This window comes from Hemiscyllium ocellatum, chromosome 12 (assembly GCF_020745735.1).
Source record: "Hemiscyllium ocellatum isolate sHemOce1 chromosome 12, sHemOce1.pat.X.cur, whole genome shotgun sequence".
NCBI classification, from domain to species: domain Eukaryota; kingdom Metazoa; phylum Chordata; class Chondrichthyes; order Orectolobiformes; family Hemiscylliidae; genus Hemiscyllium; species Hemiscyllium ocellatum.
Window position 1 is genome coordinate 26563407 of NC_083412.1, and position 19191 is coordinate 26582597.

A 19191-nucleotide genomic window follows, 5' to 3' on the forward strand; every position below is an offset into this window, starting at 1 on the left:
ATGTTACAGGTCTCAAATCAGGCTAGTTTTCTGGATTCGATTCTCACCACAGCAGATGGTGAATTTTAGATTCTGTGAACTCTGTAAAGATACTGTCAGACCTGCTGAATTTCTCCACCACGTTTTATTTTGTTTAAAACATGTAGAGGAGAAAGTTTTTAGTTTTAGATTTTAATTTAATTGTTTTTACATGGAATCTGATTCATTTGTAAAATTTAGAATGCAGTAGTTCTTGTTCAAGTGAGTTCAAAATTCAACTGGTGTTTTTGAATTTGAGGATCAGATTTTCTCTAGAATAGGAAGTCAGTAAATAGAACACCGGTGCCCTCCAATGGTGTAATCTTGTCATTAGATGACTGTGAGAATGCTGTAGTTGTAATAAATTCATGACTGCATTGCGTGGATGTTGGATTTCTAATAACAGGAATACAAGGAATTGTGTTACTTCATGAATTGGCAGAAGTAAATTTCTTCAGGCTGCAGCCTTGTTCTTAGCAGAATTTTGAACTTGACTTCAGTTACTCAAGTTGGATGCAAAACAATCCCCTTATTGTAACTACCAAACTATTTGTTTTTAATTTCAGAATAGCTGACTTTAAATAACTCTCAAACTGGGTGCTGAACTAGTTTACAAAATGCTTTTCTTCCAACATTCTCTTGTAACCCTTCTCCCTCTTTTTTTGTGTTATATATATTTACTTCAGGATCACAATAACTGTGCTGACATCCAAGGTCTGGTCCAGAAATAGACTAGGCCTAGAGACCTGCCAATTGTGCAGATTAGACATTTGTTAGACATTTATCCACATAATGAACCCAGCAGTGGAAGCTGTCTAGTAATGTACAGTTGCTTTATGGATAAACTGTAAGTTTAGTACAAGCACAATTTTTACTCTTCTTTTCCTTGTCTTCTGCCTATCCAGAATTTGCTCTGTTGGGCAGAATAAATCGTTAATATGCCAGACACCAGATTGCTATCCTTCCAACTTAGACATGGTTGTGGATTCCCATAAGAACAAGGCTAGTCAAGGCTAGTGCCACAAGGCTGGCCTTGAAGCAGACCTGAAGATGACAAATATCCCTGCCGATTTATAGGAAACCTTGGTTTGTGACTGACCAGAATGTACCAGGTTTGTTCATGAAGGCACCAAATATATTGAGAGATGGTGGTATCTTGGTGATATCCTGAGGATATGGGTTTAAATCGTACCATGGCCACTGGGGAAATTTAAATTCAGTTAACTCAATCTGAAATTAAAGTCTAATCTCGGTAATGCTGAAATTATTATTGATCTCATGAAATCCCATCTGGGGTTCGTTAACATCCCTTAGGGAAGCAAACTGTCGTCCTTGCATGTTCTGGCCTATTTGTGACTCCTGATCCACAGCTTTCGGTTTCACTCTGTACTGGCAGGTCCATGCATGTTTTGACTTATATATATTTATGGGCCAGACTGGACCCCCTCAATATATGTTTAAAGAAGGTAGCCTAGACCTTAACATTTTCTTATTTTAAAGGTAAATGTGAAGTGCTGTATTCCATATGTGACTGATTAAACTACTTGATGTTTAAGCAAGCCACAATTTATTTATACAGCTATATTGTTAAAATACATACGAAGGAAAGAGGAATTCATAATAACTATCTGAAAACCTGAGTATTTGCATTTGACTTGAATCATTTGGTGATAATGTGATGTCTGCTGAGAATCCAGGCATTTGGGTAACATGGTAGATTTGTTGACATGTCCACTTGTGACTCTCTGAGCAGGGAAGAATTGGGAGCAATAGCCCCATCTTCCATTCCTAGGCTCATTTCACTCAAAGTCTTAAGTAGAATTCTTGCCAAATAAATCACTCATATCAAGCAACTCTCACCGGATTTTATAAAATTTCTGGTTCCCTATGCTGAAGAATTATGTCTGTGCTGAGATGCCCATTTCAAAAGTAGGCTACATTACAAAATCTGTTGGGCGCTTATGAGGCCTTTAAAAGTTTTACATCGAGGATTTCAAGTTTGTAAAATTCTTACCTAACTTTGAACTTGCTACGTACAATATTATCTATGTTGCGATCCTATCCAGGTAGTTGGCTTCTATCTCTTGAACTAAAATATTATTCAGCCACATTATGTGTTCATGTCACAGTGAGATTCCCAGTTTCAGTTTCAAGCTTCCAGTACAAAATACTGGTCTCTTACTTTCTATTGTTTTCATATAGTTTTATAAATGGTGTTGGATAGACTGTTAGGTCTGAAGGCTGCTAAGTCCCCTGAACCTGATGGCCTGCATCCCGGGGTACTTCAGGAGGTGGCTCTAGAAATCGTGGATGCATTGGTAATCATCTTCCACTTTTCTATAGATTCGGGAACACTTCCTGTGAATTGGAGGGTTGCTAATGTTGCCCTACCTTTCAAGAAAGGGGAGAGAGAGAAAACAGGAAATTATAGATTGGTTAGCCTGATGTCAGTGGTGGGAAAGATGCTGGAGTCAATTATAAAAGATGAAATAATGACCCATTTCGATAGCAGTAGCAGGATAGGTCAGAGTCCATATGGATTTTTGAAGGGGAAATTACGCTTGACTAATCTTGTGGAACGTTTTGAGGATATAACTATGAGGATGGACAAGGGAGAGCCAGTGGATGTAGTGTACCTGGACTGTCAGACAGCCTTTGATAAAGTCCCATTTAGGAGATTAGTGAGCAAAATTAGGGCATATGGTATAGAGCGCAAAATACTGACATGGATTGAAAATTGGCTGGCTGACAGGAAGCAAAGAAGTGATAAATGGGTCTGGGTCCCTTTCAGAATGGCAGGCGGTGACCAGTGAGGTAGTACAAGGTTTGGTGCTGGAACCGCAGCTGTTTAAAATATACATTAATGATATACATAAAAGTATTAAAAGTAATATTAGCAAATTTGCTGATGACACAAAGCTGGGTGGCAGGGTGAAATGTGAGGAGGGTGTTATGATAGTACAGGGTGACTTGGACAGGCTAGGTGAGTGGACAGATGCATGGCAGACGCAGCTTAATATGGATAAATGTGTGGTTATCCACTTTGGCAAGAACAGGAAAGCAGATTACTATCTAAATGAATTCAAGTTAGGTAAAGGAAGTACAACATGCTCTAGGTACATGCTCTTGTACATCAGTCAATGAAAGCAAGCATGCAGATATAGCAGGCAGTGAAGAAAGCTAATGGCATGCTAGCTTTCATCACAAGAGGAATTGAGTATAGGAGCAAAAAGGTCCTTCTGAAGTTGTACAGGGCCCTGATGAGACCGCACCTGGAGTATTGTGTGCAGTTTTGGTCTCCTAATTTGAGAAAGGGCATTCTGGCTATCGGGGAGTGCATTCTGGCTATCGTAGGTTCACGAGGTCAATTTCCAGAACTATCATATGTTGAAAAATTGGAGTGGCTGAGCTTTTATACACTTGAGTTTAGAAGGATGAGAGGGGAACTGATTTGAGATGTATAAGATTATTAAAGGATTACACATTTTGGAGGCAGGAAGCATGTTCCACTGATGGGTGAGTCCAGAACCAGAGGACACAGTTTAAAAATAAAAGGTAAGCCATTTAGAATAGAGTTGAGGAGAAACTTCTTCACCCAGAGAGTGGTTGATATATGGAATGCTCTGCCCCAGAAGGCAGTGGAAGCCAAGTCTCTCCCTACTTTCAAGAAAGAGATGGATAGAGCTCTTGGAGGTAATGGAATCAAGGGTTATGGGGATAATGCAGGAACGGGATACTGATTGTGGATGATCAGCCATGATCGTAATGAATGATGGTGCTGGTTTGAAGGGCCGAATGGCCTGCTCCTGTACCTATTATCTATCGTCTAATTGCTTATGGATACATAGGAACAGGGCTAAGCCATTCAACTCCTCGAGTCTGTTGTATCATTCAGTGAGATCATAGTTGATCTATAGCCTAACTCCATATTCCTGACTTTCACCCATGTCCCTTAACTTTCTGTTAAGCAAAGTTGGTACCTATTTCAGATTTAAAATTAACTGATTCTATATCCACTGCTGCTTTATGAAAGGGAGTTCCAAGCATCTACCACCTTTGTGCATAGAAGTGCTTCCTGATGTGCCTCCTGAATGATTTGGCCCAAATTCATAAACTATGCCCTCCCAGAATTTCCAACAAGTGGAAAGAATTTATCTTTATCCTGCCTTTTCCTATCAATATTTTGAAGATGTTAATCCGATCAAATAGGCCTAATTTGGGCAATCTCTCCTCAAACCTAACTGCTGAAGTAGTTCTTATGATTTTTGTAAACCTGTGTTGTACTCCTGTGAGGCCAATGTATTTTTCCGAAGGTGTAATGCCCAGATTTGCTCGCAGTACTCCTTGTGGGGTTTATCCAAGTTTGAGTATAACAGCAGCATAACTTCTGCATCCTTGTACTCAAGTCCTTTAAATATATTCATCACACTTTCTCTACATCCAAATGTTGATGGAACCTCAAAGTTTGTTATTAACTGACAAAAAAAACAACGTAATGAGTATCTGTCTTGAACCTAGGTTTCATTGAGAAGCTTTAGTTGCATCCCATCAAAAAATTAACTTGCGGTATTTGGAAATGCCCATCTGAAAGACCTTCTGTCTAAATTTGCTGTGCTATCTGTCTTTATATAAGGATCACAGAATCCAGTAAAATGCTAGATGCCTGACTTAACTAGCTATCGGATTCAGGTTCATCCCAGTTTTTTCTCTGCATAATTGGGCATGTTGGAGATATGGTGGGTTTGTGTAATATTCCTGTTGACATTTATGTGTGGCTAATGAATTTCTGTCTTTTATGAAACTAATGTTGAAAAGGAACCACAAACCATAAAACAAGAATGGCAAATCCTTGTTAACGCCACACATTATTGCTGCTCTTGGGAGTGTGATTCACTGCTCATGACACTGCTATTAACTACTTTTGTGGACACTTGTTTTGGCATTCTAAAAGTTTGCAACATTTAATGCCCTGTTTAGCCTCAGTTGTTTGAATTATGAACAAAACTGAATTTTGTTAAGTATCGAAAAAGAATAATGCATTTGGAATATGGTGAAAGATCAAAGTATACTATTATTTCAAAACTTAAGGCTCTGTGTGGAAGATAAATGGATTTTAATTTTCAATTCTATGAAGGTCTGTGTTTCTTTTAAATTTAAAGTTTATTTTGAACATTGAACTCCAGATAACATTTCTACAAAATTGTATGATTTCAGCTAAAAGATTGATAAGCACCTGAGCAGATTCTTGCTTGCAAACACTTCAGCAATTGAGAGTATAGGGTGGTTGATGGTCAGAAACTGCTTTATTCAGAATGACTATTAGCGGTGGCATTCATTTAGTCCTTGCTAAAACAGCAAAATATTCTGAGGAGAAAACTCCAGAAACTGAGAGGAAGATACCCTGTACGGCTGTTCAAGACGTGAGTTTCAGCAATAATAGTAACTGAGTTAACTGTTAAAGGTCTCTGGAAGCAACTTTTATTTGAAGTGAATAGTGTTGGGTGACTGAATTTTGGAATCTCAGAATTGTTATGGCATGGAATGGTGGTGGAGATAGGTTCAAGACAGGCATTCCAGGCTGGCAGTGGTGGTTATTTGAAAAGTGTGCAGGGGAAATGGGAAAAAGCAGGAGATGAGCACAAGGTAATGGAACTGGCGCAGACATAATGGGCTGAATAGCCTCCTTCTATACCATAACAATTGAGATTCCAAATTCAGTCACCCAACACTATTCACTTCAAATAAAGTTGCTTCCAGAGACCTTTAACAGTTAACTCAGTTACTATTATTGCTGAAACTCACGACTTGAACAGCCATACAGGGTATCTTTCATCACCCTTGGTTTATTTTCCCGTCACATTAAATCTATGCCATCTTGTTCTGTTCTTTCTTTTATGAACGGGAACAGCTTCTGTTCAGTTCCCTCAGCATTTTGAATACTTGCATCAAACCTCCTCTTAGCCATATCTCCAAGGAGAACAGTTCCAACATTTTCAAACCATCTTCATAACTGAAGTTCCTCATTCATGGAATCAGGGTTGTGGGATAAACCATTTTGGACAGATGAGAATTTTCTTCATCAAGAGAGTGGTGAGCCTGTGGAGTTCACTACCACAGAAAGCTGTCGAGGCCAAAGCATTATGTATCCCAGAGGAGCTGTGTATAGCACTTTGTGGCTGAAGGGGTCAAAAGATATAGGAGAAAAGCAGAAGTAGGTTATGAAGTTGGATGATCAGCCATGGTCATAGTGAATGGCAAAGCAGGCCCAAAGGGCTGAATATCCTCCTCCTCCTCCTCCTTTTTCTATGCGATCACTTAGTTTCATGAAAAGATTTGATGTCCTGCATAATAGCTCAAGAGTCAGGAAAGTTTTTTTGTCTTAATTTAAAGAATGATAATTTGGTGTGGTTTGTTGAAAATGTCTTATCAAGCCAACTACGGAATTTAATTGCCTTTGTTGCGTATATTCTATAAGTGACAGTAACCAAAACCCCATGAAGCCAAGCAGAATAAATATTCCTTTGTTATTTGTGTGATTCTAGTATGACCATGAGTAGGATTACTGGCTGTGAAGTGGTTCAATTAAGTGACCTACTAAATTGTTTCTTGTTAATCACAGAACATTTTAACTGGGATGAGTACTTAAAGGAAAATGGAGAAGTCCCTGCTCCTTCACATTGTTTTAAACAGGCAAGTAACCACAGAAACTGAATTTGGAATTGCAATCAGTTTTACACAATTTTATCATGACATGTTTCTGATGTGCATCTGCCGTGGAATTAGTTTTTATTGTCACATACTGAAAGAGTGTAGTGAACAGTTTATGTGTCACAACTTAGTGTCATCTTGGGTGCAAAGGTATGTACGTACTGCTTCTATAGTTACACAATCTTAGAAAATAGAGAAATAAAATGTCCAGCATTGCAGAAGTAAAACTTCTGAACCACTGCCTTCCAATCCGTGGTACTACACTGGTACCTAGCCTCTAGACTGCATTGGGTTTCACCTCTTGGATCACAAGGCAAGGACACCACTTTTGACCACTTGCCGGGTCAGGCTGCCATGCCAGGAGGCTGTTAGGTCAGGCTTGTAGGTCGCCATGCCAAATCATGTCGGGAGGTTACCGCACTAGGCTGGACGTTCACTGTAGCATGTCAAATTGGGAGGCCACTCTGCCAAGAGGCAGTTGCACCAGGCTGGGAGGTGGTAATACTACGCTAGAAAACTATTATGGGAGGCCGCTGCGTCAGGCTGAGAGGCCACTAAGAGAAGCTGTTGTGCCAGGCTGGGAGGTCTCTAGTCGCTGGAGGCCTGGAGAGAAGAAGAATAAGGAACTTAAAGAGGATAAATGAAGAGGAGAAAAGAGAAGGAAGAACAGAGAGCGGACAGCTCTGGCTGGAGTGTCCTACTCAGTTGCCATCTCATATTGGCCATATGGGCAGAACTTAAAGGAGCAATCACTTTGTGCGTATAATGTAGACAGAGCAAAGTCAAAAGGCAGATATATATACAAATCTCAGATGTGTAAAAGAAAAAAAAAGGGAATAATCCCAGTATGAATTGGGGTAAGAAAGGTTTCAAAGGCCTCAAAAAAGGCAGAATTCTTGAAAGATGTCCAGGGGAGTGTATTTTGCAAAAATGAACTTCATTCTTTATATATACACACTTAGTGAAACGTTTTTGTATAGTCTTTGCACATGAAGCAAGTAAACACTAGAAATTTGGCAATCCCTGGAGTTGTAAAATCAAACCAAGGCATTTCCTGGGACATACATTTAGGCATCAGGAGGGTCCGATAACTGAACGGACTCCCATTATACTTTGGCAGGAAGACCTTATGGTGGTCTTACCTCAACGTGCCTTGGTGGCAGCTGCTCCAACTTTTATTGGTTCCTTCGGCATGTAATCCTGGACCTTGGAATGTGCCAGTCTGCAACATTTTTGTCAGGGTCAACTCCTTTTCAACTGAAAGGCCAGCATGTTTCAGGCAGACCAAAATGTATGTTTCACCAAGTTAATGGTGTTCCGGGTGCAGTTCATGTTTGTCAGTGTGCATTCCCGGGAACAGACCATAGAACACAGAGTCCTGTGTCATGAGCTGCTCGGAATGAACCTCCATTAAAAACCATTGCATCTCTCTCCGGTCTACCTTTGCAAAGATGCATTCCAGAAGGAAACGTGTGACAGAATTATCCTCTGTGCAGTTCTTTGAGGACAGCATGTGATGCTGTTGACAGATTGTGTGTACGTGAAGGATCTCGCAGGTAGTGCCATTCTCACACCAGCCAAGCTATGTCTCAGTGCTCCTTGGAAAATTCAGACCATGAGGCATTCTGCCAGATGGCTTTGACAGTCTACTTGGGAATCACCTGACAAGATCAACCCTATCCTTTTCCTGAAGGGTCTTGAGCGTGCTACATGCTGATGACTGCCAAATGAGGATTTGTGGTCCAAGTTGTTTTATTTCACAAAATGCTTCTGAGGTACAGGTATATGGGACAGTCCAACTACTTGGATCATTTTGTGGCAGAGGGGCCAGACCCCTCCTTTGTAGCACGCACAGGAGGCAGGTAGAACTTCAGTAAGCAGAGCTACTTGGTATTTGTGTACTGCATAGTTGATGCAGCCACAAACGAAGGTGGCCATCAGGATGAGTATAGAGTGGGCCCCCTTGCCCAGTGCTTTACATGTGATGTCCTTGTGGACCCAATCCCTCTTTGACCTCTTTGAAGTACAAGATGGCTTAAGTGACTGCAGTGTCAAGAGTTTGTGGATTGGCACAGACCTGTGCAATATACAGTAGAAAAACCAAGAGGACTTCATACCTGATCAGATTTTTAAAGCTCAGTTTTTGCCTCACCTTGGTAATACGCTCCTCCCAAGGTTTGGCACGTGTCCTGGCCCCTCCGAATCATATACTCAGCACCTTCGGGTAACATGTCCTGATGGTGAAGGGAATGAAGGATCAGTTGGCCCAAAGAACGTGACCTCAATGTTACCTCGATTTACCTTTGCGCCTGAGGCCAGTTGCAATTGCTCGCAGATGCTCATGAGACTGTCAGCAGAAGATGGCAATGTTATCCATGTCAGGGAGGCTTTGACCTGTGGGCCTCTGTTGCTTCTGTCACCCCTCTCAAATTTACATCCTTCCTGATGGACTTGGCAAAAGGCTCTATGCAACACACAAGCAGCATAGAAGAGTGGGCTGCTCTGCCTGACTCCTGATTGGATTGGGAAGCTGTCTGGTTCCGACCCATCAATTCAGACTGCATTACTGATGTTGATGTAGTAAAGCAGTTGGAGCCAATTGCAGATACAGTCCCCAAAGCCCATTTTGCTGAGTACATCTCTCATGTAGGTGTGCAATATCCTGTCAAAGGCCTCCTCATGGTCCAGGCTGATGAGGCAGGTGCCCACCACCATCAAGTAGTAAAAAGTGAGGTCTGCAGATGCTGGAGATCAGAGCTGAAAATGTGTTGCTGGTTAAAGCGCAGCAGGTCAGGCAGCATCCAAGGAACAGGAAATTCGACGTTTCGGGCAAAAGCCCTTCATCAGGAATCCTGATGAAGGGCTTTTGCCCAAAACGTCAAATTTCCTGTTCCTTGGATGCTGCCTGACCTGCTGCGCTTTAACCAGCAACACATTTTCAGCCGACCACCATCACCCTTCACATAGATGATCATATCTCTGAGGCTTTAGTTCGTCCTGCCCAGTACAGTGCAAGTTTGGTCTGCATAATCCAAAGCAGGTGACCCTCTCCAAAACCTGGCAAAGTTGAAATGTTAAGCATTGGGTTCAAGGCTGCCTTCGGATGGTAAATCAACTATCTTGCTATGATAACTTGAATTTCTTTTCAGGATTTGGCACTTCTGGATTGCTCTGACGTGCAGTTTTCTCCAGAGTTTTGAGAGGAAGTTTTCGACCCGTGAACTTTCTTACGGACCCTCTTGGTTTGAAACCCTCTTCTGAGGGCTTAGTTGTGAGATATCTTGTGGTAGTTTAGCTGTTGTAAGGGTGTTCACAGATAAGTGACTTTGAAATTTGTGTTTAATGGCTTCTTATAGAACTATGCTGAGAAAGATATTTGTTCAAAAAGTGTATTTACGTTGTGCGCTCACTTCCAGCCAAGAACACCACCCACCAATGAGTTCAAAATAGACATGAAACTTGAGGCTCAGGACCCAAGAAATGTTACCTCAATTTGTATAGCTACTGTGGTTGGCATATCTGGAGCAAGGCTACGATTGCGATTAGATGGGAGTGACAACAAAAATGACTTCTGGCGATTGGTTGATTCATCTGATATACAACCTATTGGAACTTGTGAGAAGAACAGTGGAATGCTGCAGCCTCCACTTGGTAAGGTTATAAAGCTTCTGCTTGAGAGAGAGCGATCTATCTTTGCAAGTTTTGAGAAGATTTGTAGCTTAGGTTGAAGTTTTGGTTGTAGGTTGCTCGCTGAGCTACAAGGTTCATTTCCAGATGCTTCATTACCCTACTAGGTAGCATCTTCAGTAGACCTGAGGCAAAGCACTGCTGAAAATTCATTCCTGTTCCTTTTTTAGGGGGTGGTAGATAGGGTCTAACTTGATGTGTTTGTTGATAGAGTTCCAGTTGGAATGCCATCCGTCTACGAATTCTTGTGCATGTCTTTGTTTGGCTTGTCCTAGGATGGATATGTTGTCCCAGTCGAAGGATCACATCGAATGAGACCCCATCTGCAACCCCCTGAGAAAAGAAACAGGAAGTGACTTCACCAACCTAAGGAAACCCAAACATATAAATAGAAAGCAGGAATTTTCAGTACTGCTTCACCTGAGGCCCGCTGAAGATGTTACTTAGTAGGGTAATGAAATGTCTGGAAATGAACAAGCTGAGCAAGCTAACCTACATCCAAGATCTATCTTTTAACAAATCTGATAATGTGTATTTCATAAAGCAACCAATCAATATGTTGGTACCACCATTATATGTAAGAAATCTGAAAAGTTTGTTTTTTAAAGTGGCTCTGTTTCATGTTAAGGAAATCACTAATACATGTTGTTTTAAAGGGCAGGAGGCATACCAGTTTCATGGGGCTTCTGTTCACTGCAAGTGCTTTGTGCCAAAACTGAATTGACATCAACATTGTTTAGGTTTATCCCAAAATACAAAAAGCGCGGATAGCATGAAAATAGCCTTCCCTGAAAAAGAATTGGACATAATTATTTGTGGCATCCTGCAAGTCAGGGTGATGGATTGTTAATAAGAATGAGTATTGGACTTATCTGGGAAGTACCACTTTGCATTTCAGTGCACATTATATTATTGTAGTAATAAAAGTTGAGACATATTGCAACAGAGAGGTAATAATTATTTGCATCTCTACTCCAAAACGGAAACCAGATTAGTTCACAATATGTTGAAATTTACAAAGACATCAACAGGTAAATGTATTTTTTTTATGGGGTAGAGAAGATTATGGACAAGATTATGATGCTGGTCTTTAAAATACTGACAAATGTTAAAGAGCCCTTCTTGCCAAGTGTTGAGCTCCTCAGTGTTCTGGATCCATATCCTGACTCAATCGCATGGGCTAGCCAAGGCTTCCTTTCGGATCCATGCTCCAGTTATTTGAAATTCCTGGGCCTTAATGCTTTTGCAAAGGCCTTCTTTGTTTCAGCATCCACAGGTAAAATGGAATACTGTAGATTGAACTGATGACACTACATCTGCTATCACCAGTTGAATTCTGTCTGGACTGTTGAAGGGTTTTGGCTTCTCTGGGCAATTTGCAAAAGATTCTTTTTTGAGAAAAAAGACCCTTCCAAAAATGTTTTTACTGCTAAAACAGAGGGCACTAACTGTAGAATGCTTTGTCAAGCTCTGAACCTCATCAGAGGCTAGAGGGCATGTAACCGTGTAAATGGCCTTGATCCTAAGTGCAAAATTAATCACATCCTTGTAAGGTCTACATCCTTGTAAGGGGTAGAACTTCATCCATGCTAAAGATTCATTGGCATTCCAGGTGAACTTAAAGATCCTATCACTTTATTGGGCATATGAAATGTTTTTTGGAGTGGACCTTTCTGCTACTTCAGTGGTGGCTAACTGATTTGTTTATTTATTTGTTCATTTTTTTTAATGAGTGAACAGGTTTCAGAATGAATGCTTCATCCTGGCCAATGTTTCTGTTGCGAACACTAAATGGAGCAGAAATGGCCCCAGCGTGCATATTTAAGAAGGTAACAAAATCTTTTTAAAAGATTAGCTAAATTTGTAACTTTTTAAAATTATGCTTGGTGCCTCACTGCTTGTTGGATGTTTGTAATAAAGTTCATTTTCTTATTATGTAACATATCCTCTTAAATAATTAGGCAGCACATCGTACTGTAAAATAGTGCTTGTTTGAGAAGTTGCCATTCTGTAAAAAAAAATTAACTTGTGTTCTTTTATTTTAGTGACGTGACCATGATGATTAAAGTTACATTGTTATTCCAAGGGAAAACTTGGACTGATTTTACTATTAAAAAACTGATAAACCATGCAGTAGTGGACAAAAAACCCCTTGAAGTCAGAAATTAATTCTGAAAACTGGCGGGTGTGGGAAAGTTAGGCCAAAGGGCCTGTTTCCATGCTGTAGACCTCTATGACTCTTGGAATGTTTCAGTTTGAAGACTTTGACTTGAGTCAGTAAATTGAGGTCGACGTTGTGTCGTGCTGAAGCAATGTTTGATTTTGTTTATTCATGGGGACTGTGTGTTACTGGTGATACCAGCATTTATTGCCCATTCCTAATTGCCTAGAGGGCAGTTCAGAGTCAAGCACGTCACTGTGGTTCAGGAGTCACATTTAGACAGACTAAGTAAAGACAGCAGGAATACCTTCCTGAAGGACATGAATGAACCAGGTGGATTTTTCTGATAATTGAGATGGTTTCATGGTCATCATTAGACCCTGAATTCCAGATTTTTGTTAAAAATTGAACTCCTTTGACAAGCTGGGATTCAAACCTGGGTCCTCAGCACATTACCTGCGTCTCTGGATTAATAGTCTAACAATAACATTGCTAAGTCCTCGCCTCCACTATGTGCTGCATTGCTGGAGACAACTGTCTCAAATGAGCTAAGAACCTTAGCCTTCAAAGGTGGGTATAAAAGATTTGCCAATATTTGAAAATCAGACGTCGACCCTTTGCCACTATTCAGTTGGAGAAATGCTATATCTCCTGCTGTCTCTCACCTCCCAAAAACAGAATGGAAGATAATGATGAGGAGCTGACTCCTCCCATCCCAGGTTTCTTCTATCCTATATTTGATATAATTAGCTCGCAGTGAATCCATCAGCAAATGTGGGAGTGAAATATTCTGTGATTGTTGCCATCGATCATCTGACTGCACCAATGTCACAGGTAGCCACAGTCACTGGCAACAAGAATTGAGGTTAAAGAGTTGGGGAGCAAGGCTCAGGGCCAATACTGGTGGGAGTGATGTGAGGAGTAAAGTTCAGAACTGTGGGTAACTGTGCAGGTGAACTAATCTAGAAATGTTCCTGTGCATGACTTCCAGTCATTGTCATCAGGTAGAATTTATGTATGATGCCATAGCAAATACAGCACTGTGCATGCATGCTCTTTTGAAATGGGGCTCAGCAAAGGAAGGAATAGGGAAATAGGAGTGGGGAGAAGGAGAGAATCAGCAAACACCTCCTTAAAATTATGCTTTAAAGACTTCAACTTAAAATGAGCAACTGGGTGAAGTATCACCAATGGAAGAGAGGAGTTTATTCTATCAGCTGCTAATGTCAATTGTTACTCTACTGCAGTTTTGGCTTCTTTTAGTGGTTATTTTCCTGTTGTGTAAATTAAAATTCCCTATACTCATCAAATTGTGATCCATCCATATGTTTTGGACTTCTGTTTTGTGAAAAAAAGGATGCATCAATCATTTAACTGTAAGCATTCTACATTGACAAACGTTTGTTGCTCATCTGAAAATGTTGAATATAGTCACAGTCCAGAAATGCTGGATTCTATTTATTAAAAGGAATAACAATCCATGTGTTCTGTGTTAAAGTTCATGCATGCACTTCAGCATAATGTCTTGTCTTTTCTTTTTGAGGAACCTCCAAGTCCTCAGCACAATCATTTCAAAGTTGGGATGAAACTAGAAGCAGTGGATCGAAAAAACCCTCATCTGATTTGTCCAGCAACTATTAGTGAAGTGAAAGCCGATGACATTTTCATAACGTTTGATGGCTGGAGAGGCGCATTTGATTATTGGTGCAGATATGATTCTCGTGACATCTTTCCAGTTGGATGGTGTGGCATGACAGGCGATGGCCTTCAGCCACCTGGAAATAGAGGTAAGGTTTTAAAATAGATTGTCATTTTGTACTAAGTTTGCCAAAAACAGTGTTCTAAATTGTGGAACATTTTCGACTAAAATTTCAGAGAGCTCTTGTAACTCTTGTGCTACATTGCGCACAAATAATTTTATCAGCCTGTCTATGTTACATTAATTTATTCAATGTCTATCAACTGAAATTGCAGATGTTGCTAAAGCTCATGTAGTTGACCTCTACAGGTCAGTTATTCAGTTTGTTTATAATGAACATTGTATAATATCTTGGTTTGAAGTTGTGGATGAATGCTGACTAATTTGTAGTTTTCTGTTTCGCGTATTTTCTATGCTCTGTTCCAATAGTGGTTGTTAGAATACACTTTTTATGGGCAGTGTATAATAATGTTCCTTTTATATTTTTGCTCAACTGTCATTTGGTTTGTGTGTATGGTCCGTTACCTTTCAGTGTAAATAAAGAATTATATTCAAGGAAAAGGACTTGTCATTGTACATCCCTTTTGAGAAAGGTCTGTAGGGTATTACTTATCAATACAGAGTTGCTGAACTTTCCTTTTTCACTCGTCATTAATATTATAAAGTTAGTCAATGGTTGGTGCTCTGTAGACCTTTGTATATTTTCAGCCATGAAATTGAGTTTTTGTGTTAACTATAGGTTTTATGAAAAAGTCTATCATAGATTGCAAGGCCAAAGTATCTATCATATTTACTAAGTGCACATTACATTGTTTAAGCTTAGAATCAAATAACCTTAGTTGATTCGTTTATTTTACTGATAAAAGCAAAAAATAATGATTTATTCAACAATGGCGATTATCTCAAGGGGGCTACCAAAGCAGTTGGGGCCTGGTGAAGAAGGCTGCCAGAAGGGTTGTGTGGGAAGGGAGTCTGCATGATGAGGGTAGTGAAAAGGACTGCAAAAGGAGGAGGAGGCTGAGAGTAGCACTTCAGGTCAGGTGCGAAGATGTGGTTGCCATGTTTTTGACAGAATAGCTGGAGAAGAGAAGGAAGCTGAAAGAACATGTGTAGGAAGTGGGCTGTTAAAATAATAGGAAGGAAAAGACTGCAAGAGGTCGGGTTGAGGAGAAGGTGATGATAATGCGTGGGGCTAGGAAGGAGGTACAAAATTGAGTTTGAGGAGAAGGAGACTAAGAAGGAGAGTCAGAAAAGTTGCTGAAAGGGGCTAGATGGAAGGAGGCTACATGTATGGTTGGAATGGGAGAAGAAAGCTGTAAGAACAGAGGGATGGGGAAAGGGAAGAAGGCTGTGAGGGGTATGGAATGAGAAAAAAAAGCTGCAAGAGTTTGGTGAGAAAGAGAGCCTGAACAGTGGAAATGCAAGAGGCTCTTGAGATCAAAGAAGGTGCAGGCGGGCTTGCGAGTTTGGAGTCGGATGCATGTAGTTGGGAGAGGGAACATGTGAGGTAAGAGCAAACATATTTGGCCCTTTTGGCCTACTCTGCCTTTCCTAAAGATTATGGCTAAACTGTTGTAATCTGAATTCTGTGTTCCCATCAACTCCAATAACCTTTGATTCCCTTTTTGATCGAGAACAATCTAACTTTGCCTTAAATATTTAATTACCCTATCTCCACTGCCTTCTGAGGCACATTTCCAAATTCACATCTCCCTCAGAGTAATTCTCTCAATCTGTCAAAAATAAGGCAATCCCTGATTTTAAATCAGAGTTAAATCACCTCTGCACTGTCTCTAATGTAAATCAATCTTTCCACGTCCATCTTGTCAAGATAGTCAGGATCTTGTACACTTAAATCAAGTCACTCTTCTAAACTTCAATGTAAACAAGCCCAGCCTACTCAAGATAATCCACAAGTTATCTTAAGATAACCCACTCATTCCCGATTAACTGCGTCTGAACCTTCTCCATCCTTCCTTTAATATAAAAATCACACAACACCAGGTTATAGTTCAACAGGTTTATTTGGAAGTACTACCTTTTGGAGCGCTGCTCCTTCATCAGGTAGTACTTCCAAATAAACCTGTTAGACTATAATCAGATGTATGATTTTTAACTTGGTCCACCCCAGTTCAACACCAGAACCTCCACATCATGGCTTCCTTAAATACTGAGACCAAAACTACACTCCATTTAGCAGATGGAATGTGTTGTGAGTAAGTATGAGATTATGAACCTTGGCAGGAAAAATGGAGGGTTTGCATATTAATTAAACTAAAAAAAATTACAAAGAACTGTAGATGCTGAAAATATGAAACAGAATAGTGAAGCAACATAGTAAGTCTAGCAGCATCTGCCTAGAATTAACATTTCAAGTCCAGTTCTAAATGGGTCACTGGACTCAACACTGACTGTTTTTCTCTCAACAGAAGCTGCCAAACCTATTGTTCCTTTGCCGCACTCTATTTGTTTCTGAATACTATTTCTATAATTTGTATGGGGAGTGACTGTAGAAATCTGCGGTGCAGAGGGATTTGGATTCCTTGTACATGAATCGTAAAAAGTTAGTATCCAAGTTTAACAGATAATAAAGAAGGCAAATGTATGATGGCCTTTATTTCAAAGAGAATGGAGAATGAAAATAATGAATTTTTGCTCTACAAATTAAGGCGTGAGTCACACCACCCCAAGAATAGTGAGAGTGATTTTAGTCCCTTTAACAAGGGAAACACCATGTCTGGTGGAAGTCCAGACGAGCTTTACCACGTTGAACCTGGGCATGGAGGAGTTTTCTTAAGAGAGGTTGCCCACTTTGTACCCATATACATGGGAGTTCAGAAGAAAGTGAGGCAAATTTATTGAAACTGAAGATTCTTGAGGGGCTTGACAGTAGGTAGAGAATTTTTTTCCCCACTTGTGGGTGAGTATAGGAATAGAGGACATGTTCTCAGATTAAGGGGCTACCCATATAAAATGGGCATAAGAAATTTCAATTTGCAGAGGGATTCAGAGTCTGAGGAATTTTATTTTATATCACAGAGGGCTTTAGATACTGGATTGTTAAGTATGTTAAATGTTGAGCTAGTTTGTTAATCGGTTAGAGAATCTAGGCTTGTGATGATAAGGCAGAAAAGTGGGGCTCAGGTGGAGGACTTCCATCAGGTCAACCAGATCTCATTGAATTGTGGAGTTGACTCAGTGGGTGGAATAGCCTGTTTTGCTCTGACATCTTTTAGTCTTGGGAAATATATTGAATTTGTTTTCTAGAAAGGAGTAGTGTTCTGTGCACTGTTAATCATGAAACCCAATATTTCAACATTGGCTATAATTAGCAGTCTTGGTACAAAATTTGGTCTCACAATTGAGCTAGTTTTAACAAATTTTTTGCTCATGTTCCTGCTGGAGTTCATTTGCATATTATCAGATGCAACTGTTCCATAAACTAGAACAATTGGAAAGCATTTTAAGCTATAAATTTGAAACACTCCGTTGTAAGCATGCTTATTATATTTCAAAATTTATCAGTTTACTTCCCACTTGTGTAATTTGAATAGGTTTATCTGAAACAAGCCAGTGTTTTGTCCCTTACCTGTGAGTAACTAATTGTAAATTAATGAATATTTCATTGAAGAGAAACTGAACAGAATGATTTATTAGTTGTATCGGTGTACAGAACTCGGGTACTTATTAAATTTTAAACACTTAAAAATTTTGAGATGTCCCTACTAAGTAATTAAACTCTCTTGAAGGCCCCAAATATCAGAAATGGACAATAAATCAGAATAGTGATTGTTCTGGATGCATGACCAGCTTCTATCTTTTTGAGCTAGTTCACAACATCATTGAGCATGATTTGTTTTTTTTTCAAATCCTTAGATCTTCAGAATTTCCTGTAATAATTTTTATAAGTTAAAATCATCACTTTTTTAAAAAAAGTAATGATTGTTAGTATTTGTTGGTTGAAGTGTCTTTGATTGTGTGTCATGTACTCTCATGTTTACAACAGGGAACTAGCCCTTTTCACAGAGCAGGTCCAATCAGTCCGAGATAATTACCACCCACTGGTCTGTTCTCATGATGGACGATGTCATTGACAATATAACCAAGTGGCACTTAAACTGCAATAACTCACTCAACAATTTTCAGTTTTGGTTTCTGTTAGAACATTTGGCTTCCAACTTCATTACAGCCTTAATCCAAATGTGGACAGAAGTGATGAACTTGAGATAACTGCCCTTGACATTGAGGCAACAACATGAAGCTAAACAGAGTCAGGAAAATGCAGCCCACTTGTTCAATGCCCCATCCACCACATTGAAGATCCACTTCTGTCACTGCACAGTGACTTCAGTGTTTGTCATCTGTAAGAAGCACAGTAGCGTCTTACCAACCTTCCCTTAAAAGCACCTTTCAACCCATAACCTCTGCCACATAGAAGCACCCTCCAAGTTTTAAGATGTTGCTGGGTCAAAATCCTGCAACTTAATTCTTAACAACACTTAAACTAAACAATTGCACAAATTGAAGAAAGTAGCTGACCACCTCTTTAGTCCGATTAAGGATGTATAATAATTGCTGACCCACCAGTGGCACTCATGAAAGAATATTTTAAAGATTATTGTGAGTTCAAAAATTATTAATTCCCATGACATTGTGATCTGGTGTTAATGGATTTTTGTGTTGCAAGCTGTGCTTGTCGTCACCACTGTTAAGCACAACTGATGAAGCTTGAAACTTGCAACAAGTAGAAAATTCATGGTGAATTGTGTATGTAAAAACATGTACGATTTGCTGAAACATGTCAAATTGTATGGTGTGTAATTCACTTTTAGTATCTTGAAAGGTGCAGTGCCTTGTTTTTGAAGTTTCCAGCGTTTTTCTTTGCTAAGAATGTTTTGTAAGGATCTAAATGCTGGCC

The 19191-nt window shown here is 39.8% G+C and overlaps 1 protein-coding gene across 3 annotated transcripts in view; it reads left to right on the forward strand.

The window, feature by feature from the left end:
• The window catches only part of scml2 (Scm polycomb group protein like 2), a 109387-nt gene that overhangs the window by 51071 nt on the left and 39125 nt on the right, over window positions 1-19191 (forward strand). For all 3 annotated transcript variants that reach the window (XM_060832945.1, XM_060832947.1, XM_060832946.1), the window contains exons 4-7: window positions 6638-6708; window positions 10143-10377; window positions 12154-12242; window positions 14118-14361. In XM_060832945.1, coding sequence (XP_060688928.1) covers window positions 6638-6708; window positions 10143-10377; window positions 12154-12242; window positions 14118-14361 — 639 coding nt within the window. The remainder of the gene's footprint in view (window positions 1-6637; window positions 6709-10142; window positions 10378-12153; window positions 12243-14117; window positions 14362-19191) is intronic.